General features: G+C 43.3%; 1 protein-coding gene and 1 long non-coding RNA gene across 2 annotated transcripts; both read right to left on the bottom strand.

Annotated features, from left to right (window-relative positions):
* Nucleotides 1-337: 337 nt before the first annotated feature.
* Nucleotides 338-11,983, bottom strand: dtd1 (D-tyrosyl-tRNATyr deacylase 1). The gene is given in 6 exon segments (NM_001140675.1): nucleotides 338-706; nucleotides 2,359-2,526; nucleotides 5,216-5,313; nucleotides 9,523-9,758; nucleotides 10,067-10,157; nucleotides 11,888-11,983. Coding segments are annotated over 5 exon segments (627 nt in total). The 5' UTR covers nucleotides 11,931-11,983; the 3' UTR covers nucleotides 338-706; nucleotides 2,359-2,367.
* A 5,543-nt stretch (nucleotides 11,984-17,526) lies between these two features.
* Nucleotides 17,527-18,424, bottom strand: LOC106586733 (uncharacterized). Its single transcript, XR_001324241.3, has 2 exons — nucleotides 18,218-18,424; nucleotides 17,527-17,895 (listed from the first exon to the last, which is right to left on the bottom strand). It is a non-coding gene; the product is annotated as an uncharacterized LOC106586733 (long non-coding RNA).
* Between the last annotated feature and the right edge of the window lie 5,728 nt (nucleotides 18,425-24,152).

Here is a 24,152-nt window from a genome sequence, read left to right as displayed (position 1 = left end):
TTTGGGTCATGTCTTGTCTTCTCCTCATATGATATCTCCAGAGCCTGACGTTGTTTCTCCGTTTCCTCCTGTTCTCAACCAGAAATAAACACGGAGAGAAATCTCATCCCAGCACAACGTCACGCTGCGAGGACACAGCAGCTCCTGTAGGCCAGGAATAGATGCTCTGTCAACTAAATACTGGAGTTTTGAAGGTATTTGTGTTCAATGGGAAGGTAGGTGTGTTCCTCCCTCAGACCATCCAAGGATAGCGCATGTACGCACTCACACACAGACAACAAACACAGTATTCGTCCACACACCATGTTTTCTTTTATAAAATGACAACATTTACATTGAAATCCACTAAACAGCAGTATAGCATATCATGTTCACAACATTCATAAATATCAAATATGTTGTCCTTATTATGACAAGAACTACAAAAGTAAGGTGAGAGAATGTCCTACATCTCCATCTTGTGATGCCACTAGCCCTCTCTGTCATTGGTGTCTTTGGATTTTGGGTGGAAGGTCCCATGTCTTTGAGTAGAGGATACAGTGGCAGAGAGGGTACAAGGCAGAGACTGCCAATGTTGTAGAGAAAGATGGAGAGGAAGAGGCCCACACGTTCTTCCAGGAGGACAGTCCAGAGTCACGTCTCACAGTCTCTGCAGATGAAGTCCATTTTGGCAGACTGGGCTCCTCCCATCATCAATATGGTAAATCTATAAGAAGCAACGCACATCGTTATCAGTATATTCATATATAGAACATCAATTAGCAGGTGCCATTATCCAGAGCAACTTGTCTAGGCTGTTAGTAGTATTAAGGCATAGTACCATTAGACATAGTAGCATTGGACACAGCAGCATTGGACACAGTAGTACATTTAAACATTTAACATTTAAGTCATTTAGCAGACGCTCTTATCCAGAGCGACTTACAAATTGGAGATAATGTAAATGATATGAAATGAGGCATTAGCATTAGTAGGAGTGGTGGCCGTGTAAAGAGCAGTAGTTGTGGTATTGAGAGCAGTGGGAGTCTTGCAGTAACAGAACCACAAGAACATTTCATTTAAATAGAACATTGCAGGAAGGAAGTGAGGGAAGATAGGACGAAGACTTGTCACAAAATGACTCTAATCATTCTGAGACACACACACAGTGGTGCACACTGCTCATGTTTAAGTCATAGTAAGCAAACCTCAGGGAGACAAAGTTCCCCTTTAAAAAAAATGAAGCGACAAAACTGAGGAAGCGAGAGAGGAGGAAGAGATGAGGAGGAGAGTGAGCATTTCTCTACCTTCAAGTTCAAGTCTGAGCTCGCTTATCACACAGAGAACTGCTGCCTTTGCTTTCCCCCCCGAAAGTGAAAAATGAAAACAACTCTCAATCGCTCTCTTCCCTTCCCTCCCTCTCCCCCTCCTCCCCCTATCCCTCCCTCGGCTTTCGCTCTCTGTCAGACAAAGTGGCCTTATGCAACCATCTCGGGGAGGCCTTACTGATGTCTTGCAGCATATTTACCCAACCTGCCCCCCTCTCTCCCGTCTCCTTCTCTCTTTTTTGTCTCGTAAAGTGAGGGGAGTACAGTGTCCTCCCCACCAGGGAGTCTGGGATACCACCGGAGGCTGAGTACGAAGAGCCATGAGGAACATGGAGTGTGTGTGTAGTATCTCTAAATGACATATATTGTATGTACCGTGGATGTGTGTGTGTATAATGCGTGTGCGTATGCATGATGTGTGTAAGTGTGAGGGTATGGGCATGGTTATGAAAGAGAGGATACGTCACCCAGTGATGACATCGTGTGGTGGTGTGTTCGCTCCGATGCCACACCAACTCCACCACGGGTCACTGCGTTTTGACCCCAACACGGTAAGGCATAGTCGCGAACACACCACACCACAGGCTCGCTCGCACGAGCAAGCAGGGGCGGGCTGGCGGACTAACGCAGTGACTCCACTTCTCTGTTTTTAGTAAACAAACGCTAGGGATGAATAAGAGCAAAGCCCTCTAATCCAGAGATCTGAACACTTCTATAAGAAACAGCCTCTTGGATTTCACTACAATGTCAACAATAACATGGAGCGACCAAGGACCATGTGCAGTACAACATACACCAATGTGGATTGAAGTGGTTCTATTTCATCCATGTATGTGTGCAAGAAATACAAAGAGGAAATCCAGAAGCTGGAATAAAGGACCAGTGACGTAAAGCGTTTTGTAGCAGATGCATACAGCACTAGATACCACTACTTTGACCTGACATCAACCCTCCAAAACAGAGGACAACTTTATTGGTTATTTATTAGTACATTTTTAGTGTAATTAATACAGCACTACCAGTACAGCAGGTTGGGTAACTCCAGGCTCACCGTGCTGCCCTAGGTCTCCCTCTCTGACGACACGTCTCCGTCTGCTCCACTGCTGGCGTTAGGGTCCTGTGCTCTGGGGCGCGGGGCGGCCCTCTCCCTGCCTGACTCCAAGGGTCCTTTAGAGCGCGGCTTCTCTTTCCTCTGCTGCTGTTTCTCCTGTTTAGCGAGCTGAGGGGGAAAAAAGGCCGGGGGTAAAGGGTTAAAAAGAGAAGGACAAAACTTGGATTGATCTAATGCGTTAGTAGGGACCTGAGTTGTTCGTGGTCACGTGACCTGTTTTTACTGGTCAAGTCACGTGTCCAAGAAAAACACAGGGACCTAGCTACGTATAACTGTACCAAATACTTGGCTACATAAAAACAAGAGAAGAGAAGATGAAAAGGGCAGAACAAGAAAGAGAAATAAACATCAGAGCTTTGTTTCACTGTGCTGCTATTCCCGGAAGCCATGACCATTTCGATGTAGCATTAACTGTCACACTCAGAAAGAGCCGAGTCATCTTCCCATTCACTCACCAGCTACGGTTTAGCTGCGAGGCTTATCTATTGAACTCCTCTCTGAGGAATCTACTGTTGCAGCTATCTCTGTTCTGCTCAATGAAGATTAAACAACAATCCTACACTAAAAGGTACACAACTATCCCTGAAAAGGTTTGTAAACATACATGCTAAAACTTTCATGGGCACCACAGGAAATATTTATGACTTAAATGTCATGCTAAAGCCACAACATCCCACAAACTCTTAATTATTTAAAGAGAATAAGACAAAAAAAACCACCATGTATCTAGTTATCCCTGTACAAATTCCATCGGGGTTAGCTAGCTAGCAAGCAATGATACCATCTTACCCAGGGTGTTGTGTTGCTTTGAAGACCCCCAATAAAAATGATCACATGACATTTCAGTGATTAAGACCACTGTTTCGTGTTCAAAATTACTTTCACAGAACAATAGAAACAGGATAACTTGACTTAATGGTATTGTTTGCCAGGCTCTGTTGTCCCTCTCCTACGATCCGATAAAGCTTCTGATTCATGGAAAGGAAGTGTCTGTATGTGTTTAAGCTGCTCCCCCAGTTGACTGGTGATCCTCTCAGTCTTGGCATACACCCCTCTAACTGCACAACAACATCCCAAACATCCAAAACAGACAGGATTAAAATTCGGAGGACTGCCGCTTACATCCATTGGACCAAACAGTCAGCCAAGTTTACACACACAAAGACCACGCATGCACACACAGAAGTGACTGGAATCACATTCAGGAAGTCTTCAACAATTCACAAATAACTAAAACACCACAATTTCAAATTACTAACTGTACCCCCAAACATGACTCGATACCGGTACCCCCTGTATATAGCCTCGATATTGTTATTTTATTGTGTTACTTTCTATTATTTTTTACTTTAGTTTATTTCGTACATATTTTCTTAACTCTTCTTGAACTGCACTGTTGGTTAAGGGCTTGTAAGTAAGCACTTCGCGATAAGGTCTACACTTGTATTCGGCGCATGTGACAAATAAAGTTTGATTTGATTTGAATAAAATACAATGTGAAGCGGACGGTTTAGGAGAAGCAGGGAGGGATGTCCCTACTCCCTCATGGCTGCTGCTATTTGGAGTGGACCTGACTGCTTTCTGCTAAGTTTGGATCATAGCGCGATGTCTTAAAGTAGATGTGGTGGTGTAACACATTCATCAAGGCTTTTGGTCCTTCAAATCCCTCTGTGTTACACAACAGGACTGGGAGATACTGTGGAATCAGCAGTGTTACCCAACGGTTATCCATTTGTCATGTTTAAAGATGAATACATTGCCTAAAATACACTTAAAATGACGTGAAATGACTTTTAACATAGTTTACCATTCAAAAACAGATGCCCAGTAATACATTAAGGGCCGGTTTCTTGGATCAGGATTAAGCCTAGCCCTGAAAGCATGTTCAAAGGAGAATTTAGAATGAGCATGCTTTATAGTCCAGGACAGAGCTTAATCTAGGGCCAGGAAACTGGCCCTAAGAGAGGACATCCATTATTAATATAACATTGTGGGTGAACTTATCACTACTTAGGCTACACATCAGAACTCATAAATCATTATTCCACATTCAAATATATTTCTTAGCCAGCATGGCATGAGTCGGCCCTGCAGAGGCCGTCATCATGGTAACAGAGTGCACAGTGACTCAGGAGTCAACCGATCCCTGTGGGGAGAGCGGGGGCACCCATGCGGTGGCGACCCCCACGTCGCCCTGGCCTGCCAATCATATGTTATGTCGCCCCCACACACACACACACACTTCTGACACATGACAACTCAAACCTTTCAGAGTGTGTTTTGGTCAATCAGTGGTCTTTCAGCTAGGCCAGAGGGGTGCTGGGACAGAGCAGGACAGATTCATGGGATAATCAGTACACATCTACAGTATCAGGATTGGTTTTTGTATCACGGACCAGCAAATCTATGGTTCACCTCCTTGAAGCCAGGGACTAAAATTACAACAGAAAACTGACCAACTAAATGTCTGACAGCTATCCCAGGGACCAGTAAGCCACATCTCAGGGAGCGGTGCCGGTCCACGGACTAGAGGTTGACTAACACTGCACTAAGAAAAGCAATAGTGCAGCTTTGCATGTTGATCATGGTCCGTTCTCCATCTGTTACTACAAGGAGAAGTTAGGCCTGCAGCACCACCTGCTGGAGGATAGCAGGATAGACAGTGAGTGTTGAGAGAAAGTCTGAACCACTTAGAACAAATATAGTCTAGCAATACATAGCCTAATAAAGGGAGACTCCGCAATATGACACCATCATACAACTCCCTGCTTGCAGAAATCAACAGCATCAACTGTACCTGTTTGGGGTCCATGGGAGCAGAAGGAGACACCAGTTCGATGGTGACTGGTCCGTCATTCTGAATGTGAACCTGCATGTAGGCCCCAAACTGCCCGTCTAAAAACACAAGACAAAAGGAAAATGTAAAGGTTGACCTTAATACATCTAAATGAGTCTAAAACAGTTAGAAGAACTAGGATCCTCCTTTGTTTCCCCGCCTTCCTCTATAGGCCAATATAAATGACACCACTCAACGTTTCCATCCAGTAACAGCCACTGCAGTTTGCTTATTGTGCATATTAATCTATATCAATGATTTATAAGCAGGTGGCATCTCAGTACAACAGGGACATGGGGGTAGAGGGTGTTAAGATACAATAAGACAGGAAGTTTATACTTAAAATGTTCCCCTTTGGTCCAGGTATGCGTCGATTTATTACATCATCTGCCCATGAAACCGGTGGCTGGGTGGTGTGTTCTAAAAAGCGCTGAATCATCTCGTTTCTTCCACTCAGGGGATTGGGCCTTGGCAGTGAGAAGACTAATTAGAGAGCTTGCGTCCCACTACAAGCAGGGACACAGAGTTCCTCCACTACACCTTCTCCCCAGTGGCTTGAACCAATTCCCCACCAAACACCATCACCAACTACGACCCGATAAAAGAAAACCACCCCAATGTGGAACCGCCATAACCCTTGCCCTGTGACCCATATAATTCAATATAACACTGTTTATTTCTATGCTGTGACCAACGACCGTATAGACCCAATTCACCACTAAACATGGCCTGACAAACCCACCCCCTATGTAGATGTGTGAAACCACCATAACCTTTGCACTGTGAACTATGACCTTAAAGACCGATGTATGTAACCTCTGTTTCAACAGGAAAGCAGGCGTTCCAACTGATTCCGAGCCTTTCAGGTCAGGAGTCAAGTCTTGAGTGGCCTTAAGGATAAAAGCTACTGCATGTGACCCTGTAGTCTAGGCTGTTTCACTTAGGAATGCATTGGCTTATCAACCCTAACCCTGGTCAAGCCTTAAGCTAGTGTCTCAATCCCCCAAGCTGTGAACAGCAACCCTTCTATTCACTATAGTTCTCCAGGTGTTTGTGATATTGACCTTAGGCTATCAATTAGACTGAACAAAAATAAAATGTAAAGTGTTGGTCCCATGTTTCATGAGCTGAAATAAAAATATCCCTGAGATTTTCCATGCGCACAAAAATCTTATTTCTCTCAAATGTTCTTCACAAATTTCTTTGCATTCCTGTTAGTGAGCATTTCTCCTTCGCCAATATAATCTATCCACCTGACAGGTGTGGCATATCAAGAAGCTGATTAAACGGCATGATCATTACACAGGTGCACCTTGTGCTGCGGACAATAAAAGGCCTCTTTAAAATTGTCACACAACACAATGCCACAGATGTCTCAAGTTTTAAGGGAGCGTGCAATTGGCATGCACACTGCAGAAATGTCCACCAGAGCTGTTGCCAGATAATTGAATGTTCATTTCTCTAAATCCATAGATTAGGGCCTAATGAATTTATTTTAATTGACTGATTTCCTTATATGAACTGTAACTCAGTAAAATCTTTGAAATTGTTGCATGTTGCGTTTAGATTTTTGTTCAGTTTAGCTTCACCTCTTTGCTTGAACAAATTACCTTTCGCAATCCATCATAACCCTGATTGAGCAAAACATTGACCCAATGCTATTAAATACTAAAACCACACACTTAGCAGAATGCCAATCCTTTTACCATCTATTAAATAACCAAGATAATAGTGACTATTTGGTATCAAAATTATCTCTTCATTTAGGCTTTTCCTATCTAGAGTGTCTTATGAGAGTTAATTTCTCTCCGCCCACAAACTGCCTACACAGCAAAGTGTCCTTGACACTTTTGGGTCACTGGATGTGAAATTCTGTACAATAGCAGTCTATTTTAAAAACTCTATATACGACTCATCTTGCAGTGTCTCGCTCACCCAGCCCAACTCAGCCCTGTAGATAGATATAGTGATATTGCAATATATACTGAGTATAACAAACATTAGGAACACCCTCTCCCCTTTCCCACAGAACAGCCTTTGTCAGGGTATGGATTCTATAAGGTGTTGAAAGCATTCCACAGGGATGCTGGCCAATGTTGACTCCAATGCTTCCCACAGTTGTGTCAAGTTGGTTGGATGTCCTTTGGGTGGTGGACCATTCTTGATACGCACAGGAAACAGGTGAGCGTGAAAAACACATCAGCGTTGCAGTTCTTGACACAAACCAGTGCGCCTGGCACCTACTACCATACCCCGTTCAAAGACACTTGAATCTTTGTCTTGCCCGTTCACCCTCTGAATGGCACACATACACAATCCATGTCTCAATTGTCTCAAGGGTTTAAAATCCTTCTCTAACTTGTCTCCTTCCCTTCATCTACACTGATTGAAGTGGATTTAAGAAGTGACATCAATAAGGGATCATAGCTTTCACCTGGATTCAGCTGGTCAGTATGTCATGGAAAGAGATGTTTTGTACACTCTGTGTATAGGCCTAGTGCTTGTGTAGCCTACTGTATTCTTGTACTCTTTTCACACTATCACGCTGACCTGACCTATAGTGCTGGCTCTGATATTATCTGTTCACATGGTCCTTTCCAGCATGGTTCCAGCAACTAAAGTGGAAGTGGAACCAGGTTAGCACAGCACGCATCTCCGCTTGGTTCAACTCAATAGTGAGGAAAGGAAATGGGATACCTAGCAATGTCCCCTCAAATTCTCCGGGGCACTGAGCAAATTTAAGGTCTGCTGAGCGCAAACTTGAAGGTTGTGAGAATTCTGTGCAACTTCCGGCGCGCGTTTACTGTGAACACGGAGGTTGTACCTGCTTTAAGTTACAGTTGTAAGAGTGGTCAAGTAGTCTACTGTGGCTATTTGATCATAATGTAGGCCTACCCGAGTGACCTACCATCAAAAACAATGGAGAAAATGCATCCAATAACATTTGAACATGGAAATAGCTGTTCTATCATTCAGCCTACAGTAGCAGCCAATGTGTGGTGTTCAATGTAGGCCTACATTCCATGAGACTTTTGAAAAAAAAAAACACATGCAGGGCTTGACATTAACCTGTTCATACACCTGTCATTCAGACAAGGAAGTGACTGAAAATGTTAGTTTTTTTTATGCAAGAAACCACTTTTCAAAATAAAATACATTATTTTTCCCATACCATTTATTACAGAGAATCAGTCAAATTAAGATATGCTCTGCGTATTGGCACCTTAACTTATTCAAGCTATTTACCTGACACGTTTTCAAAGATGTCTAGAAATGTACACGTTTTGTGCTCTTGTAGGAAGCAAACACTCCCCCATTGTTGACTAGAAATTAGCTATAACTGGGCTAATAACTCACTAACTAGAAAAGAATATGAACTAAAGTGCATCTATTCACGACCGCTCATACTGTAGCCTAAATACGGTCCAGCTCAAAGTGAAAGACACAGATCCATATATGGCAATGGTTATTTGCATATAGGCCTACTGCAGCTCTGATTAGTTATGGCGCACTGGTCTGTGTAGAGTATCTGCCTGTCAATACTATAGTCTTGTCTGTCAATACTATAGAAACCTACTCCAATGCGCTCTGCCTACAAGAAAATATCTTGCACAGTTAGTTTTGCATACCAAGTCTTGAATAGTTTGTTTTATGTCGGTATGTTACATTGAAATTGGATAATTAACATTGCGTTGATTCGATCACAATTCCCACAGTAGAGCGAAATGTTGATAGTGTTAACCTAAGGGGAAAACTCAAGAAAGGTGAGTGAAGTTCAAACTCATGCTTCTCTGGCTGGACGGATATTTTGTCTGCGCGGCAGTCTGATGGGAGCTGTACGCAGCTTAGAGGGAAAACTGATACCTAGTCAGTTGTACAACTCAATGCATTCAACTGAAATGTGTCTTCCGCATTTAACCCAACCCCTCTGAATCAGAGAGGTGAGGGGGGCTGTCTTAAATCGACATCATCAGCACCCGAGGAGCAGTTGTAGTTAACTGCCTTGCTCAAGGGCAGAACGGACATTTTTTTTTATACCTTGCCAGCTCTGGGATTCGAACAAGGAACCTGTCGGTTACTGTATCAACGCTCTAACCGCTAGGCTACCCACCTTTGATCATCTCAGGCTTGTTTATTAGCTCGTAATATAGTTATAGCAGCTGATATAGGCCTAGCGCGTATTTAGCAGACTGTACGCCTGCTGTGTCAGTCAGTGATGTTCACCCATAGTAACATCGTTTTCTATTTAGTCCTGTGTGTTCACCCACCTTTGATCATCTCAGGCTTGTAGGTGCTCCTCAGGTGTTCCAGGATGTTATTATAGAAGGGCTGGGACAGCTCTGCAGGCATGGCAGCATGGAAGTCTGGCTTGTTACCCTTTAATATGCACTGCAGAGTGAACTGACTGACACACAGGACTTCATATTCCTTGTCCATGACGCTTTTGCTCCACGCCCGGCCGTTCTCATCGTCAAACAGACGCAGGTTGAGGATCTTACGAACCCTGAGAAGCAGAGAAATGAACGTTGGGGCATAGAATTGATTGAAATATAGAATGAATTTATTAGAATCTTTGTGTGTTGGGGTCACAAAGGAGATGGCTATAGGAGTGAGCAAGTATTTTGTGCAGATGTTCCAACCTTTTTGGGCTAAATACAAAAGAATAGCTCTAAGTGAATGCTACGGTTGTCTTACAAATTCCTATTACAGATATGAACCTGACCTGGCCCTTATGCCCTGCCTATGTAGGAGAAGGGCTACAGTACCGTAGTGCAAAGACAATGTTTTGTGACTGAATGAAGCCACACTCACATGTAGTCAACATCCTTCTGTGTGTCCTCCATGGATATACCCAGCAACACACACAGTCCTCTGCCTATTGAGCTGATGGGCACCTCTCCCACTGTGACAACACAGGACAGAATTATCAAATCAATAAAATAATTGTCATTTTCATTATTCAGTGTCAGACACATCCTACTCAAAAAGTGTGGTTAATCTAGCACACACTGACAGTCTTGCAAGTAGTAGTAGGCTGCTACAGTACAGTATCTGGGAGATTCAATGATTGAGATAGCGTTGAGGATTATCACTAGTTACCACAGCTACAAAGTCAAAATTGTCTATATCATAAAAATTCCTGAAAACACAAATGTGTTTTGGGGTCTTAATTTCAGATTAGGCATAAGGTTAACGGTGTGGTTAAGGTTAGGTTTCAAATCACATTTGATGCAGAGAAATTGTGGAAATAAGCGGGGTTTGGGATGTTGTCGCTGTGGTAACTAGTAACAACCACTTTTAGTGTGAACCCACTTAGAGCGATTACCATAATGCCAGCATTTGGAATAGTCATTGGACATGTCAGTGCACACATCATTACATATTGGGGCAATTCAGCATGGCATACATCTACAGCTCTTTAGCCAGGTTCTCAAAAAGTGGGTTTGATATTTACAGGTGCTGACCTGTTGTACCCTGTGTGTGTGTGTGTGTGTGTGTGTGTGTGTGTGTGTGTGTGTGTGTGTGTGTGTGTGTTGTCATCTATGAAAGTTTGAACATCTTGAAGAATGATCTAGACTTAATGGCCATGTACTCTTATAATCTCCATCCGGCACAGACAGAAGAGGACTGGCCACCCCTCATAGCCTGGTTCCCCTCTAGGTTTCTTCCTAGGTTCCGGCCTTTCTAGGGTGTTTTTTTTCCTAGCCACCGTGCTTCTACATCTACATTGCTTGGTCTTTGATGTTTTAGGCTGGGCTTCTGTATAAGCACTTTGTGACATCTGCTGATGTAAAATGGGCAGTGGTGGAAAAAGTACCCGATTGTCATACTTGAGCAAATGTAAAGATACTTGAATAATTTTCTAGTAAAGTAGCAGTAAAAGTCTCCCAGTAAAATACTATTTGAGTAAAAGTCTAAAAGTATGTGGTTTTAAATATACTTAAGTATCAAAAGTAAAAGGAATTGCTCAAATATAGTTAAGTATCAAAAGTGAAAGTATCAATAATTTCAAATTCCTTATATTAAGCAAACCACACGGCACAATTTTCTTGTTTTATGTTATTTACGGATAGCCATGGGCACACTCCAACACTCAGACATAATTTACAAAAGAAACATTTGTGTTTACAGTAGTGAGTCAGAGGCAGTACAGTAGAGATGACCAGGGATGTTCTCTTGATAAGTGTTTGAATTGGGCCATTTTCCTGACAAAATGTAACGACTGCTTTTGGGTGTCAAATTGTACATAATCTTTCTTTAGGAATGTAGAAGTGAAAGTAAAACTTGTCAAAAATATAAATAGTATGGAGTAAATTGTATATAATATTTCTTTAGGAATATAGAAGTGAAAGTAAAACTTGTCAAAAATATAAATAGTAAAGTACAGATACCCCCCAAAACGACTTAAGTATTAGTTTAAAGTGTTTTTACTTAAGTAAGTTACTTTACACCACTGAAAAAGTGTTTAATAAATACATTTGATTGGATAGCCGTGCGGCTACCAAACTACTGTAGCTAACGTTAGCAATCCTCTGTGCTGCCTGCAACATGCCTACCGGTGAAGAACTGTCATTCTTTGACACTATGAGCGATATAGAAATAAAATAATAATAAGTAGATAGCGTTACTCACCTGACACGCTCGCTGTTGTCACTCTTTGAATGATTGCCTTCATTGTTTTGATTAGCTCGCTCGCCAGAATGAATCAGATTGAAGTGGTGCACGTCATACTTCCCATGAAACCTTGCTGCGTTGTCAGAGGCATCTAGCGGCAGCAGTTGGGAGTACAGTAGATCACGTTTGCTACCATATCAGACAGAATCAAAGGGCTAAAAATACCTTCTGTACTGATTGCTGGAGTTAAATTGGTGTTTTGAACATCTGTCCCAAAAACCTACGGTACTGTCATTATGAGCATTTTCAAAGGGAAGGGAGAACTGTCACAACCTCGCTCTCCACACCAAGGTGCATGAATTGTGGAGCAAAATGAAGAGCACATTCAGCAACTCCTGGAGGGCAGTGTAATACCCATTTCAGACAGAAAATCTGGTATATTACCTGTAACAAATAAAATATATAAAAGGCAATGTTGACCCCCTTTCAAACAGCGCCTTATTTACTGTTTTCTTGCAGACAGTATACTGTACCCCTTTCATACAATTGAAGTCGGAAGTTTACATACACTTAGGTTGGAGTCATTAAAACTCGTTTTTCAACCACTCCACACATTTCTTGATTACAAACTATAGTTTTGACAAGTCGGTTAGGACATCTACCTTGTGCATGACACAAGTAATTTTTCCATCAATTCTTTACAGACAGATTATTTCACTTATAATTCACTGTATCACACAATTCCAGTGGGTCAGAAGTTTACATACACTAAGTTGACTGTGCCTTTAAACAGCTTGGAAAATTCCAGAAAATTATGTAATTGCTTTAGAAGTTTCTGATAGGCTAATTGACATAATTTGAGTCAATTGGAGGTGTATCTGTGGATGTATTTCACTGCCTACCTTCAAACTCAGTGCCTCTTCGCTCAACATCATGGGAAAATCAAAAGAAATCAGCCAAGATCTCAGAAAATAAATGTAGACCTCCACAAGTCTGGTTCATCCTTGGGAGAAATTTCCAAACGCCTGAAGGTACCACGTTCATCTGTACAAACAATAGTATGCAAGTATAAACACCATGGTAACACGCAGCCGTCATACCGCTCAGGAAGGAGACGCGTTCTGTCTCCTAGAGATGAACGTACTTTGGTGCGAAAAGTGCAAATAAATTCCAGAACAACAGCAAAGGACCTTGTGAAGATGCTGGAGGAAACAGGTACAAAAGTATCTATATCCAGAGTAAAACGAGTCCTGTATCGACATAACCTGAAAGGCCGCTCAGCAAAGAGAAGCCACTGCTCCAAAACCGCCATAAAAAAGCCAGACCACGGTTTACAACTGCACATGGGGACAAAGATCGTAATTTTTGGATAAATGTCCTCTGGTCTGATGAAACAAAAATAGAACTTTGGCCATAATGACCATCGTTATGCTTGGAGGAAAAAGGGGGAGGCTTGTAAGCCGAAGAACACCATCCCAACCGTGAAGCACGGGGCTGGCAGCAACATGTTGTGCGGGTGCTTTGCTGCAGGAGGGGCTGGTGCACTTCACAAAATAGATGGCATCACGAGGAAGGGAAATTATGTCAATATATTGAAGCAACATCTCAAGACATCAGTCAGGAAGTTAAAGCTTGGTCGCAAATGGGTCTTCCAAATGGACAATGACCCCAAGCATACTTCTAAAGTTGTGGAAAAATGGCTTAAGGACAATAAAGTTAAGGTATTAGAGTGGCCATCACAAAGCCGACCTCAATCCTATAGAACATTTGTGGGCAGAACTGAAAGAGCGTGTGCGAGCAAGGAGGCCTACAAACCTGACTCAGTTACACCAGCTCTCTCAGGAGGAATGGGCCAAAATTCACCCAACTTATTGTGGGAAGCTTGTGGAAGGCCACCCAAAACATTTGACCCAAGTTAAACAATTTAAAGGCAATGCTACCAAATACTAATTGAGTGTATGTAAACTTCTGACCCACTGGGAAAGTGATGAAAGAAATAATTCTCTCTACTATTATTCTGACATTCCACATTCTTAAAATAAAGTGGTGATCCTAACTGACCTAAGGCAGGGAATTTTTACAAGGATTAAAAGTCAGGAATTGTGAAAAACGGAGTTTAAATGTATTTGCCTAAGGTGTATGTAAACTTCTGACTTCAACTGTACATATCAATTGGTAACTGGCACATTGGAAGGGTGAGGGGTTGTTAAACCATTAGGGCTGTTAAATTAGGGAGATGTTAAACAATGGAAGTGTTAATGAATTTACCTGAACAAAAGCAGAGCACCACTCACACAGACCCCGATACCTGTATTTTGGTTACCGGGTCTGTGAAAATGGAGGAATCATGACCAGGTCTTCAGGTGGCTTTTAATTTACCATGTTATTTTACCCCTTTCAGATATACAAAAAAGCTGGTACAAAAAAGCATGTATGGGAAATTAGTGTGATTTTGGTCTGTGTATGAAAGGGATATATAGCCAGGACCAAACTTATTGGCAGAAATTCAGACTGTATGAAATAAATAACTACCGTATATTGTATGCTCAAGTTAAAAAAATATATTTTATACTAATACAATTGAGGAAACTATTTTGCTTAAAATTAACAAGTAATAATATAAAAGATTGGGGTCAAAATGGCACCCTTGTTTTCAATTCTCCAGCACCCTCTTGCAAGGATAACGACACTAAGCCTATTTTCATGTCATCTGACCATAGCACCACCTGGAGTTTGCTAAACTTGGATTGGATTGGAACTGGTGCTATGGTCAGATGACATGAAAATAGACCTATTTGGTCACGCACACCAGTGGTGGTGTTGGCATTGAAACATGGAAACGTATGCAGAAAAGTAACTCAGAACTAGTGTAAAATATGGTGGTGGATCTTGGATGTTATGGGGCTATTTTGGTTCCACTGGTCTAGAGGCACTTGTTAACGTCAACGGTATCATGAACTTTACCAAATACCAGGACATTTTCGCCAAAAACCTGGTTGCCTCTGTCAGGAGGCTGAAACTTGGCCGCAAATGGATCTTCCAGCAAGACAATAACCCCAAGCACACAAGGATATCAAGGATTTGGAAAGATTTTGTATGGAGGAATGGTCAAAGATCCCTCCAAAAGTGTTCTCCAATCTCATAATTAACTTTAAGGCTCAGTGTCATTATCCTCACAGGGGGAGGGTGCTGCAGAATTGACATGGGTGAAATTAATAAAAATGTAATAAAACGCATCTTTATTAATCAGCCTTTAACCTTGATCAGGGATTAAAATATAGTAGTAGTAGTAGTTACTCTTGGTGGTATGGCTCAAGAAGCATCTGCTTTATCCAGTGCTTCATTTGTAAATCAGGAACACAATGCTGGAACACAAAACGAGCGCTAGTGCAGGGTGACCTGGGGGGGATCTGAGGTACCGCTGTGGTGATACTGATGGCTTCTCTGGAATGGATGGCTTCTATGGTTGTGGCTAGATGGAGTTCAGCTACAGACAGAAGTGACTTTGCGTAGCAGGCAAGGAGAACTAACGCAGCAGGCAAGGAGAACTAACGCAGCAGGTTAAGAGAACTAACACAGCTGGCAAGGAGAACTAACACAGCTGGCAAGGAGAAATAACGCAGCAGGCAAGGAGAACTAACACAGCTGGCAAGGAGAAATAACGCAGCAGGCAAGGAGAACTAACGCAGCAGGTAAGGAGAACTAACACAGCTGGCAAGGAGAAATAACGCAGCAGGCAAGGAGAACTAACGCAGCAGGTAAGGAGAACTAACACAGCTGGCAAGGAGAAATAACGCAGCAGGCAAGGAGAACTAACACAGCTGGCAAGGAGAAATAACGCAGCAGGCAAGGAGAACTAACGCAGCAGGTAAGGAGAACTAACACAGCTGGCAAGGAGAAATAACGCAGCAGGCAAGGAGAACTAACGCAGCAGGTAAGGAGAACTAACACAGCTGGCAAGGAGAAATAACGTAGCAGGCAAGGAGAACTAACGCAGCAGGTAAGGAGAACTAACGCAGCAGTTAAGGAGAACTAACGCAGCAGGTTAGGGGAACTAACGCAGCAGGTAAGGAGAACTAACGCTGCAGGTAAGGAGAACTAACGCAGCAGGTTAGGAGAACTAACGCAGCAGACAAGGAGAACAAACGCAGCAGGTTAGGGGAACTAACGCAGCAGGTAAGGAGAACTAACACAGCAGGTAAGGAGAACTAACGCAGCAGGTTAGGAGAACTAACGCAGCAGGCTAGGAGAACTAACGCAGCAGGTAAGGAGAAATAATGCAGCAGGTTAGGAGAACTAACGCAGCAGGTAAGGAGAACTAACGCAGCAGGCAAGGAAAACTAACGCAGCAGGTTAGGAGAACTAACACAGCAGCCTAGGAGAACTAATGCAGCAGGCGAGGGGTACAAACACAGCAGGTTAGGATAACTAACGCTGCAGGTAAGGAGAACTAACGCAGCAGTATGGGGAACTAACGCAGCAGGTAAGGAGAACTAACGCTGCAGCAGGCAAGGAAAACTAACGCGGCAGGTTAGGAAAACTAACGCGGCAAGTAAGATCTCGCGACGTGACAACTAGATGGCGCTGTACTCCATTTAGCCACAACAGTAGAAGCCATCAGTTCAGAGAAAGCATGGGGTGAAAAACATTTTACCATAATAAAGCATTGCAAGGATCTATCATCACATTTGAGTAGCGGCATAGTGTAGCCACTGCTTCGTGCTCGGGTTAGTTTTATAGTCAGATGAAAAATTGATGAAGGCTTTTATATATTTCAAAATGGTTTAGGGATGGAAACAATCAGAATGGGAATTTAAAACCATTTACATGAGAACCAACATTTTGTTTTGTATCTAGATTGTGATTGGTCACTGAATCCATACGTGGCCGTTTTGAAAATGCATTTCTATTTATTTTTCTAAAGCCTCCAACATTTTACCCTCTGTAAAACCAATCCAATCAAGCGTTAAGAAATGGACAGAGAAGAGCTGACTGAGCTAAAGGCAGAGACACGTTGATTTTATCCGGTCTTTTTTTCAATAGAGGTCTTTTTTTTAAATCAACTTTCACTACCCTCCAAGAGTTGTTGAATTCTCTCTTCACATCATAACATTTTCAACTGTCAAATATTTTACTGCTAACAGTTGCCTCCAACTAAAAAATGGTGAGTGGTACTCCCCCAATTTTATCATCCAGACACAATCCACAGGTCATAACAGGCAAACATACAAATCATTAAATCCAGACGGAAAATATTTACACAAGAAGCAACCTAATATCACACAGTCAAGCTCTCAGTCATTTAGTAAGTTCACCATTCTGCCATTCTCACTGGACATCCTCAGATAAATGGATATTACATTACTGTGATCAACACAGACGACAGCAAACATTTAATTTGCAGTTGCACCTCATTTACAAATTAAGTTAATTTGACAGAAGTTTTATTGATTTATCTTGAAGTGATGAAAATCATGCATAGGCCAGCTGTCAGACACTCTCGGATTGGACTGAATGTAATACAGCAGCAATGCACAGGACAGGTTATCACTGCCACATCTTGAAGGTCAACAGCCAGAGGTTGTCTACACTTTGCATTGAGAACGTGTGCAGTGTAGGTAGAGAGTGTTTCTGGGCTTGCAAAGGGGTTCTCAAACTGAGGGATACTGTTTTATTTCAATTCATTGTACAAGTGACAAATAATTTCAGTCAGTGTATTTTACACAGAGATATATTCAATGGACAATTTACAGTGTTAATTCCTAAGTATTTTGCTTCACACATCTCAAATGTGGTAGCCTAGGCAGGCAATGGCATCAGTTCACGTCAGCTTTCACTTTTTCACCATTACTTTGTATTGTCTTGGCTGTCAGCAGATGCAGAGTCCCGACTGAGCGAGCTGACAAAATTGTAGACCCTTGTAGAATAAGGAACAAAGTTTTCCTTGTAGACGATGGTGGTTTTCATGTGTGCACTCTGGATAGTCACTTCTCTAGGATTTGGAGGTAGTTCCTCCTTCTCTTTGACTGCAGGATGATAAGATGACGAAACACAGAATTTTCGAAACATGCAATTTTGTAAAGGTAAAGTTACATTTGTGCTGACTGCTGATACAAGTCTAGCTTGAGTTTATCAACAATTACAAGGTCAAGGACATGTAATATTGTCAACCTTTGGAAGCACTTCCATTAGAAATCATTAGCAGCTTAGTTCAATAACAGTCCATAATATAATGTGATCTGTAGCTATGGCATTGATATTTAGATAAATAGCTACCTAGACAAGTTGTGACTGATAGCTAGTTAGTTAGCTAACGTTAGCTGAGCTGCTGTGAAGCGAATAGCCTACCAGGCTTTTCTTCATTGCGCCCCATGTACTGATAATATCCGTATGTGCCAAGCATTGTCCATATTCCCAAAGCATACAGCATAGACACCCGTACATTCCACTTTATTACTTCTTTTATTTGCATGTTTAATTTTTTGGGGGAGCTTGACTGTACATGTATCGTAAATCACAAGGACGCGGCCATCTGGATTAATCCGGGGAAAAAACGAGTTGGACGATAACTTCCGGGTTAAAATAAATAAATAGATAACATAAAGAATGGAAATGTAAAACAGTAACTTAACTTAATAATATAATTACATAGGCATTTTGATATTATGGTGCGACTGATTAATAAATTCTAATAGCTATGCAATTAATGGAAAATAAAACGTATTAGATATGTATTCAACTCCCAATATTAGTCATCCTATAACTAAAGAACAGAGACTCCTGTTGCCAGGAAATCCACTAACTGCTAATGGTATAAAAACTACACAATTGTCATACTTGAGTACAAGTAAAGATACCTTAATATAAATTAACTCAAGTAAAAGTGAAAGACACCCAGTAAAATACAAAGTAAAAGTCTAAAAGTATTTGGTTTTAAATATACGTAAGTATCAAAAGTAAATGTATGTGGACACCTGCTCGTCGAACATCTCATTCCAAAATCATGGGCATTAATATGGAGTTTGTCCCCCCTTTGCTGCTATAACAGCCTCCCTCTGTTCGAGAACCCCTCTGCATTTTTGGAACATTGCTGTGGAGATTTGCTTCCATTCAGCCACAAGAGCATTAATGAGGTCAGACACTGATGTTGGGCTGTTAGGCCTGGCTTGCAGTCAGCGTTCCAATTCATCCTAAAGGTGTTCAAAGGGGTTGAGGTCAGGGCTCTGTGCAGGCCAGTCAAGTTCTTCCACACTGATCTCGACAAACCATTTCTGTATGGACCTCGCTTTGTGCACAGGGGCATTGTCATGCTGAAACAAGAAAGGGTCTTCCCAAAACTGTTGCCACAAAGTTGGAAGCACAGAATCATCTACAATGTAATTGTATGCTGTAGCGTCAAAATTTCCTTCACTGGGGGGGCCTAGCCCGAACCATGAAAAACAGCCCCAGACCATTATTCCTTCACCAAACTTTACAGTTGGCAGTATACATTGGGGCAGGTAGCATTCTCCTGGCATCCGCCAAACCAATATTTGTCCGTTGGACTGCCAGAGGGTGAAGCGTGATTCATCACTCCAGAGAACGCGTTTCCACTGCTCCAGACTCCAATGGCGGTGAGCTTTACACCACTCCAGCCGATGCTTGGCATTGCGCATGGTGATATTAGGCTTGTGTGCGGCTGCTCGGCCATGGCAATCCATTTCATGAAGCTCCCGACAAACAGTTCTTGTGCAGACGTTCGGGGCACCCGAGTGGCGCAGCGGTCTAAGGCACTGCATCTCAGTGCTAGAGGCATCATTACAGACACCCTGGTTCGAATCAAATCAAATCAAATTTTATTTGTCACATGGTTAGCAGATGTTAATGTGAGTGTAGCGAAATGCTTGTGTTTCTAGTTCCGACCATGCAGTAATATCTAACAAGTAATCTAACCTAACAATTTCACAACAACTAACTTATACACACAACTGTAAAGGAATGAATCCAGGCTGTATCACAACCGGCCATGATTGGGAGTCCCATAGGGACACAATTGGCCCGGGTTTGGCCGGTGTAGGCCGTCATTGTAAATAATAATTTGTTCTTAACTGACATGCCTAGTTAAATAAAGGTTAAATAAAAAATTTAAAATCCAAAGGTAGTTTGGAACTTGGTAGTGAGTGTCGCAACTGAGGACAGACAATTTTTACGAGCTAAGTGCTTCAGCACTCGGCGGTCCCGTGTTGTGAACTTGTGTGGCCTACCACACTTTGTGGCTGAGCCATTGTTGCTCCTAGACATTTCCACTTCACAATAACCGCACTTACAGTAGTAGGGCAGAAATTTGATGAACTGACTTGTTGGAAAGGTGGCATCCGATGACAGTGCCACGTTGAAAGTCACTGAGCTCTTCAGTAAGGCCATTCTACTGCCAGTGTTTGTCTACAGAGATTGTGCATGGCTGTGTGCTTGATTTTATACACCTGTCAGCAATGGGTGTGGCTGAAATAGCCACTAATTTCAAGGGGTGTCCACATACCTTTGTATACATTGTGTATATAGCCTTCTGTAATCATTGCATCTAAATGGTCTCTATCCTGTGAGTCCTCATGTGTACTTCAAACATACAGTATGTCACAGATGATATCTATTGTCCGCTGTGTGGGACCTCATGTATCTTTTGATGTCCAATTGGATTGAAGCCTTTGCCACAATCAGGGCAAACATACGTTTCTTCACTTTCTGAATTGTAGGATATTTTTTCAGAATCTCTTGCAACTGCAATGCTAAGAACTGAGAACAGTTTTTGGACGAAAGGGTTCTTTGATGATTATTTGGAAGGCAAGAAGGGTTCTACATAGTGTTCATCACTTAATAGGCCTAGTAAAAAGTTTAAATTAACTTATAGATTACATTAATTATTAATACTTTTTATTGTTAATGCAACTGATTCATATGTTATTATATTCATGCAATTTTGCATCACTATTGTATAAAGTATAAAGTTCTATAAAAGAAAAAAAAAATTGTATTACATTTTTTTTTATTTTTACTGGAAGAAAGATAAAGCTCCACCAAAACTCCTTCCCTAACACGTCCCGGAATGGATCCCACTCTGCTAAATGACTAAAATGTAAAAATTGTAATAAACAGGGTCAGGTCATAAGTGAGTCATATGTACCTCTGTCGACCTCATGAGATTTATACCCTTCAGAATTCAATCACATGAATGAAATACCATGCAAGCCTCAACATCACAAGTCAAAACCCCCTGGCATATTCCTTGTAATTTCCCCTTTTGATATAGTCTCTTCGTTTTCACAGAAAGATGTGTAACGCTTGGACGTCGTGGGTGTGGAGTCAGGCGCAGAAGGCAGAAAAATGTTTGGTACAATATATATTTAATAAGTACCCCAAAAGAGAAATATGCCCAAACACAACAGGGCATAACAAAAACCCAAAGTCCAACAACACGATGACCTACACAAACACAGTGAAAACACGTAACAAGCCCGCACACAGAACAGGTGGAGAGGCGGGCTTAAATAACACCACAAATTACCTAAATGAACACAGGTGCAACTAATAAAGACATAACTAACAGAAAAACGAAAAGGGGATCGATGGCAGCTAGTAGGCCGGTGACGACGAGCGCCACCCAAACAGGGAGAGGAACCACCCTCGGCAGTAGTCGTGACAGTACCCCCCCCGACGCACGGCTCCCGCAGCGCGCCGACACCGGCCTCGGGGTCGACCCAGAGGACGAGGCGCAGGGCGATCCGGATGGAGGCGTTGGAAATCCTCTAACAGTGATGGATCCAGTATGTCCCCCACCGGCAACCAGCACCTCTCCGGACCGTACCCCTCCCAATCCATGAGGTACTGTAGGCCCCCCACCCGGCGTCTTGAGTCCAGAATGGTGCGTACTGTATACGCCGGGGACCCCTCGATGTCTAGAGGGGGCGGAGGGACCTCCGGCACCTCACCTTCTTGAAGGGGACCAGCTACCACTGGCCTGAGGAGAGACACATGAAACGAGGGGTTAATACGATAATAAGAAGGGAGTTTTAATCTACACTGCTCAAAAAAATATAGGGAACACTTAAACAACACATCCTAGATCTGAATGAAATAAATAATCTTATTAAATACTTTTTTCTTTACATAGTTGAATGTGCTGACAACAAAATCACACAAAAATAATCAATGGAAATCCAATTTATCAACCTATGGAGGTGATTTGGAGTCACACTCAAAATTAAAGTGGAAAACCACACTACAGGCTGATCCAACGTTGATGTAATGTCCTTAAAAGAAGTCAAAATGAGGCTCAGTAGTGTGTGTGGCCTCCACGTGCCTGTATGACCTCACTACAACTCCTGGGCATGCTCCTGATGAGGTGGCGGATGGTCTCCTGAGGGATCTCCTCCCAGACCTGGACTAAAGCATCCGCCAACTCCTGGACATTCTGTGGTGCAACGTGGCGTTGGTGGATGGAGCGAGACATGATGTCCCAGATGTGCTCAATTGGATTCAGGTCTGGGGAACGGGCGGGCCAGTCCATAGCATCAATGCCTTCCTCTTGCAGGAACTGCTGACACACTCCAGCCACATGAGGTCTAGCATTGTCTTGCATTAGGAGGAACCCAGGGCCAACCGCACCAGCATATGGTCTCACAATGGGTCTGAGGATCTCATCTCGGTACCTAATGGCAGTCAGGCTACCTCTGGCGAGCACATGGAGGGCTGTGTGGCCCCCCAAAGAAATGCCACCCCACACCATGACTGACCCACCGCCAAACCGGTCATGCTGGAGGATGTTGCAGGCTGCAGAACGTTCTCCACGGCATCTCCAGACTCTGTCACGTCTGTCACGTGCTCAGTGTGAACCTGCTTTCATCTGTGAAGAGCACAGGGCGCCAGTGGGGAATTTGCCAATCTTGTTGTTCTCTGGCAAATGCCAAACGTCCTGCACGGTGTTGGGCTGTAAGCACAACCCCCACCTGTGGACGTCGGGCCCTCATACCACCCTCATGGAGTCTGTTTCTGACCGTTTGAGTAGACACATGCACATTTGTGGCCTGCTGGAGGTAATTTTGCAGGGCTCTGGCAGTGCTCCTCCTGCTCCTCCTTGCACAAAGGCGGAGGTAGCGGTCCTGCTGCTGGGTTGTTGCCCTTCTACGGCCTCCTCCACGTCTCCTGATGTACTGGTCTGTCTCCTGGTAGCGCCTCCATGCTCTGGACACTACGCTGACAGACACAGCAAACCTTCTTGCCACAGCTCGCATTGATGTGCCATCCTGGATGAGCTGCACTACCTGAGCCACTTGTGTGGGTTTTAGACTCCGTCTCATGCTACCACTAGAGTGAAAGCACCGCCAGCATTCAAAAGTGACCAAAACATCAGCCAGGAAGCATAGGAACTGAGAAGTGGTCTGTGGTCACCACCTGCTGAACCACTCCTTTATTGGGGGTGTCTTGCTTATTGCCTATAATTTCCACCTGTTGTCTATTCCATTTGCACAACAGCATGTGAAATGTATTGTCAATCAGTGTTGCTTCCTAAGTGGACAGTTTGATTTCACAGAAGTGTGATTGACTTGGAGTTACATTGTGTTGTTTAAGTGTTCCCTTTATTTTTTTGAGCAGTATATAACACACCTCGTTTATTCTCCTCAGGACTTTGAAGGGCCCTACACGCTGCGGACCCAGCTTCCGGCAGGGCAAGCGGAGGGGTAGGTTTCGGGTCGAGAGCCAGACCCTGTCTCCCGGTGTGAATATGGGGGCCTCACTGCGGTGGAGGTCAGCGCTACTCTTCTGCCGTCTTCCGGCTTGCTTCAGGGATTCCTAGACAGCCCTCCAGGTGTCCTTGGAGCGCTGCACCCAATCCTCCACCGCAGGAGCCTCGGTCTGACTGATGCCATGGTGCCAGGACCGGCTGGTAGCCTAACACACTGGAAAGGCGATATGTTAGTGGATGAGTGAGTTTTGCGCCAACTCAGCCCATGGTAAGTACCTCGACCACTCACCTGGCCGGTCCTGGCAGTACGACCGCAGAAACCTACCCACCTCCTGGTTCACTCTCCACCTGCCCATTGCTCTCAGGGTGATAACCGGAGGTCAAGCTGACCGAGACCCCCAGACGCTCCATAAACGCCCTCCATACACGGGATGTGAACTGGGGACCCCGATCAGAGACGATGTCCTCCGGCACCCCGTAATGCCGGAAGACATGGGTGAATAGAGCCTCCGCAGTCTGTAGGGCTGTAGGGAGACCGGGCAACGGGAGGAGACGGCAGGACTT

Source organism: Salmo salar, chromosome 02, assembly GCF_965601325.2.
Source record: "Salmo salar chromosome 02, fSalSal1, whole genome shotgun sequence".
Lineage (NCBI taxonomy): Eukaryota > Metazoa > Chordata > Actinopteri > Salmoniformes > Salmonidae > Salmo > Salmo salar.
The sequence above is the reverse complement of the archived record's forward strand: the minus strand, read 5'-3'. Positions and strand labels throughout refer to the sequence as shown.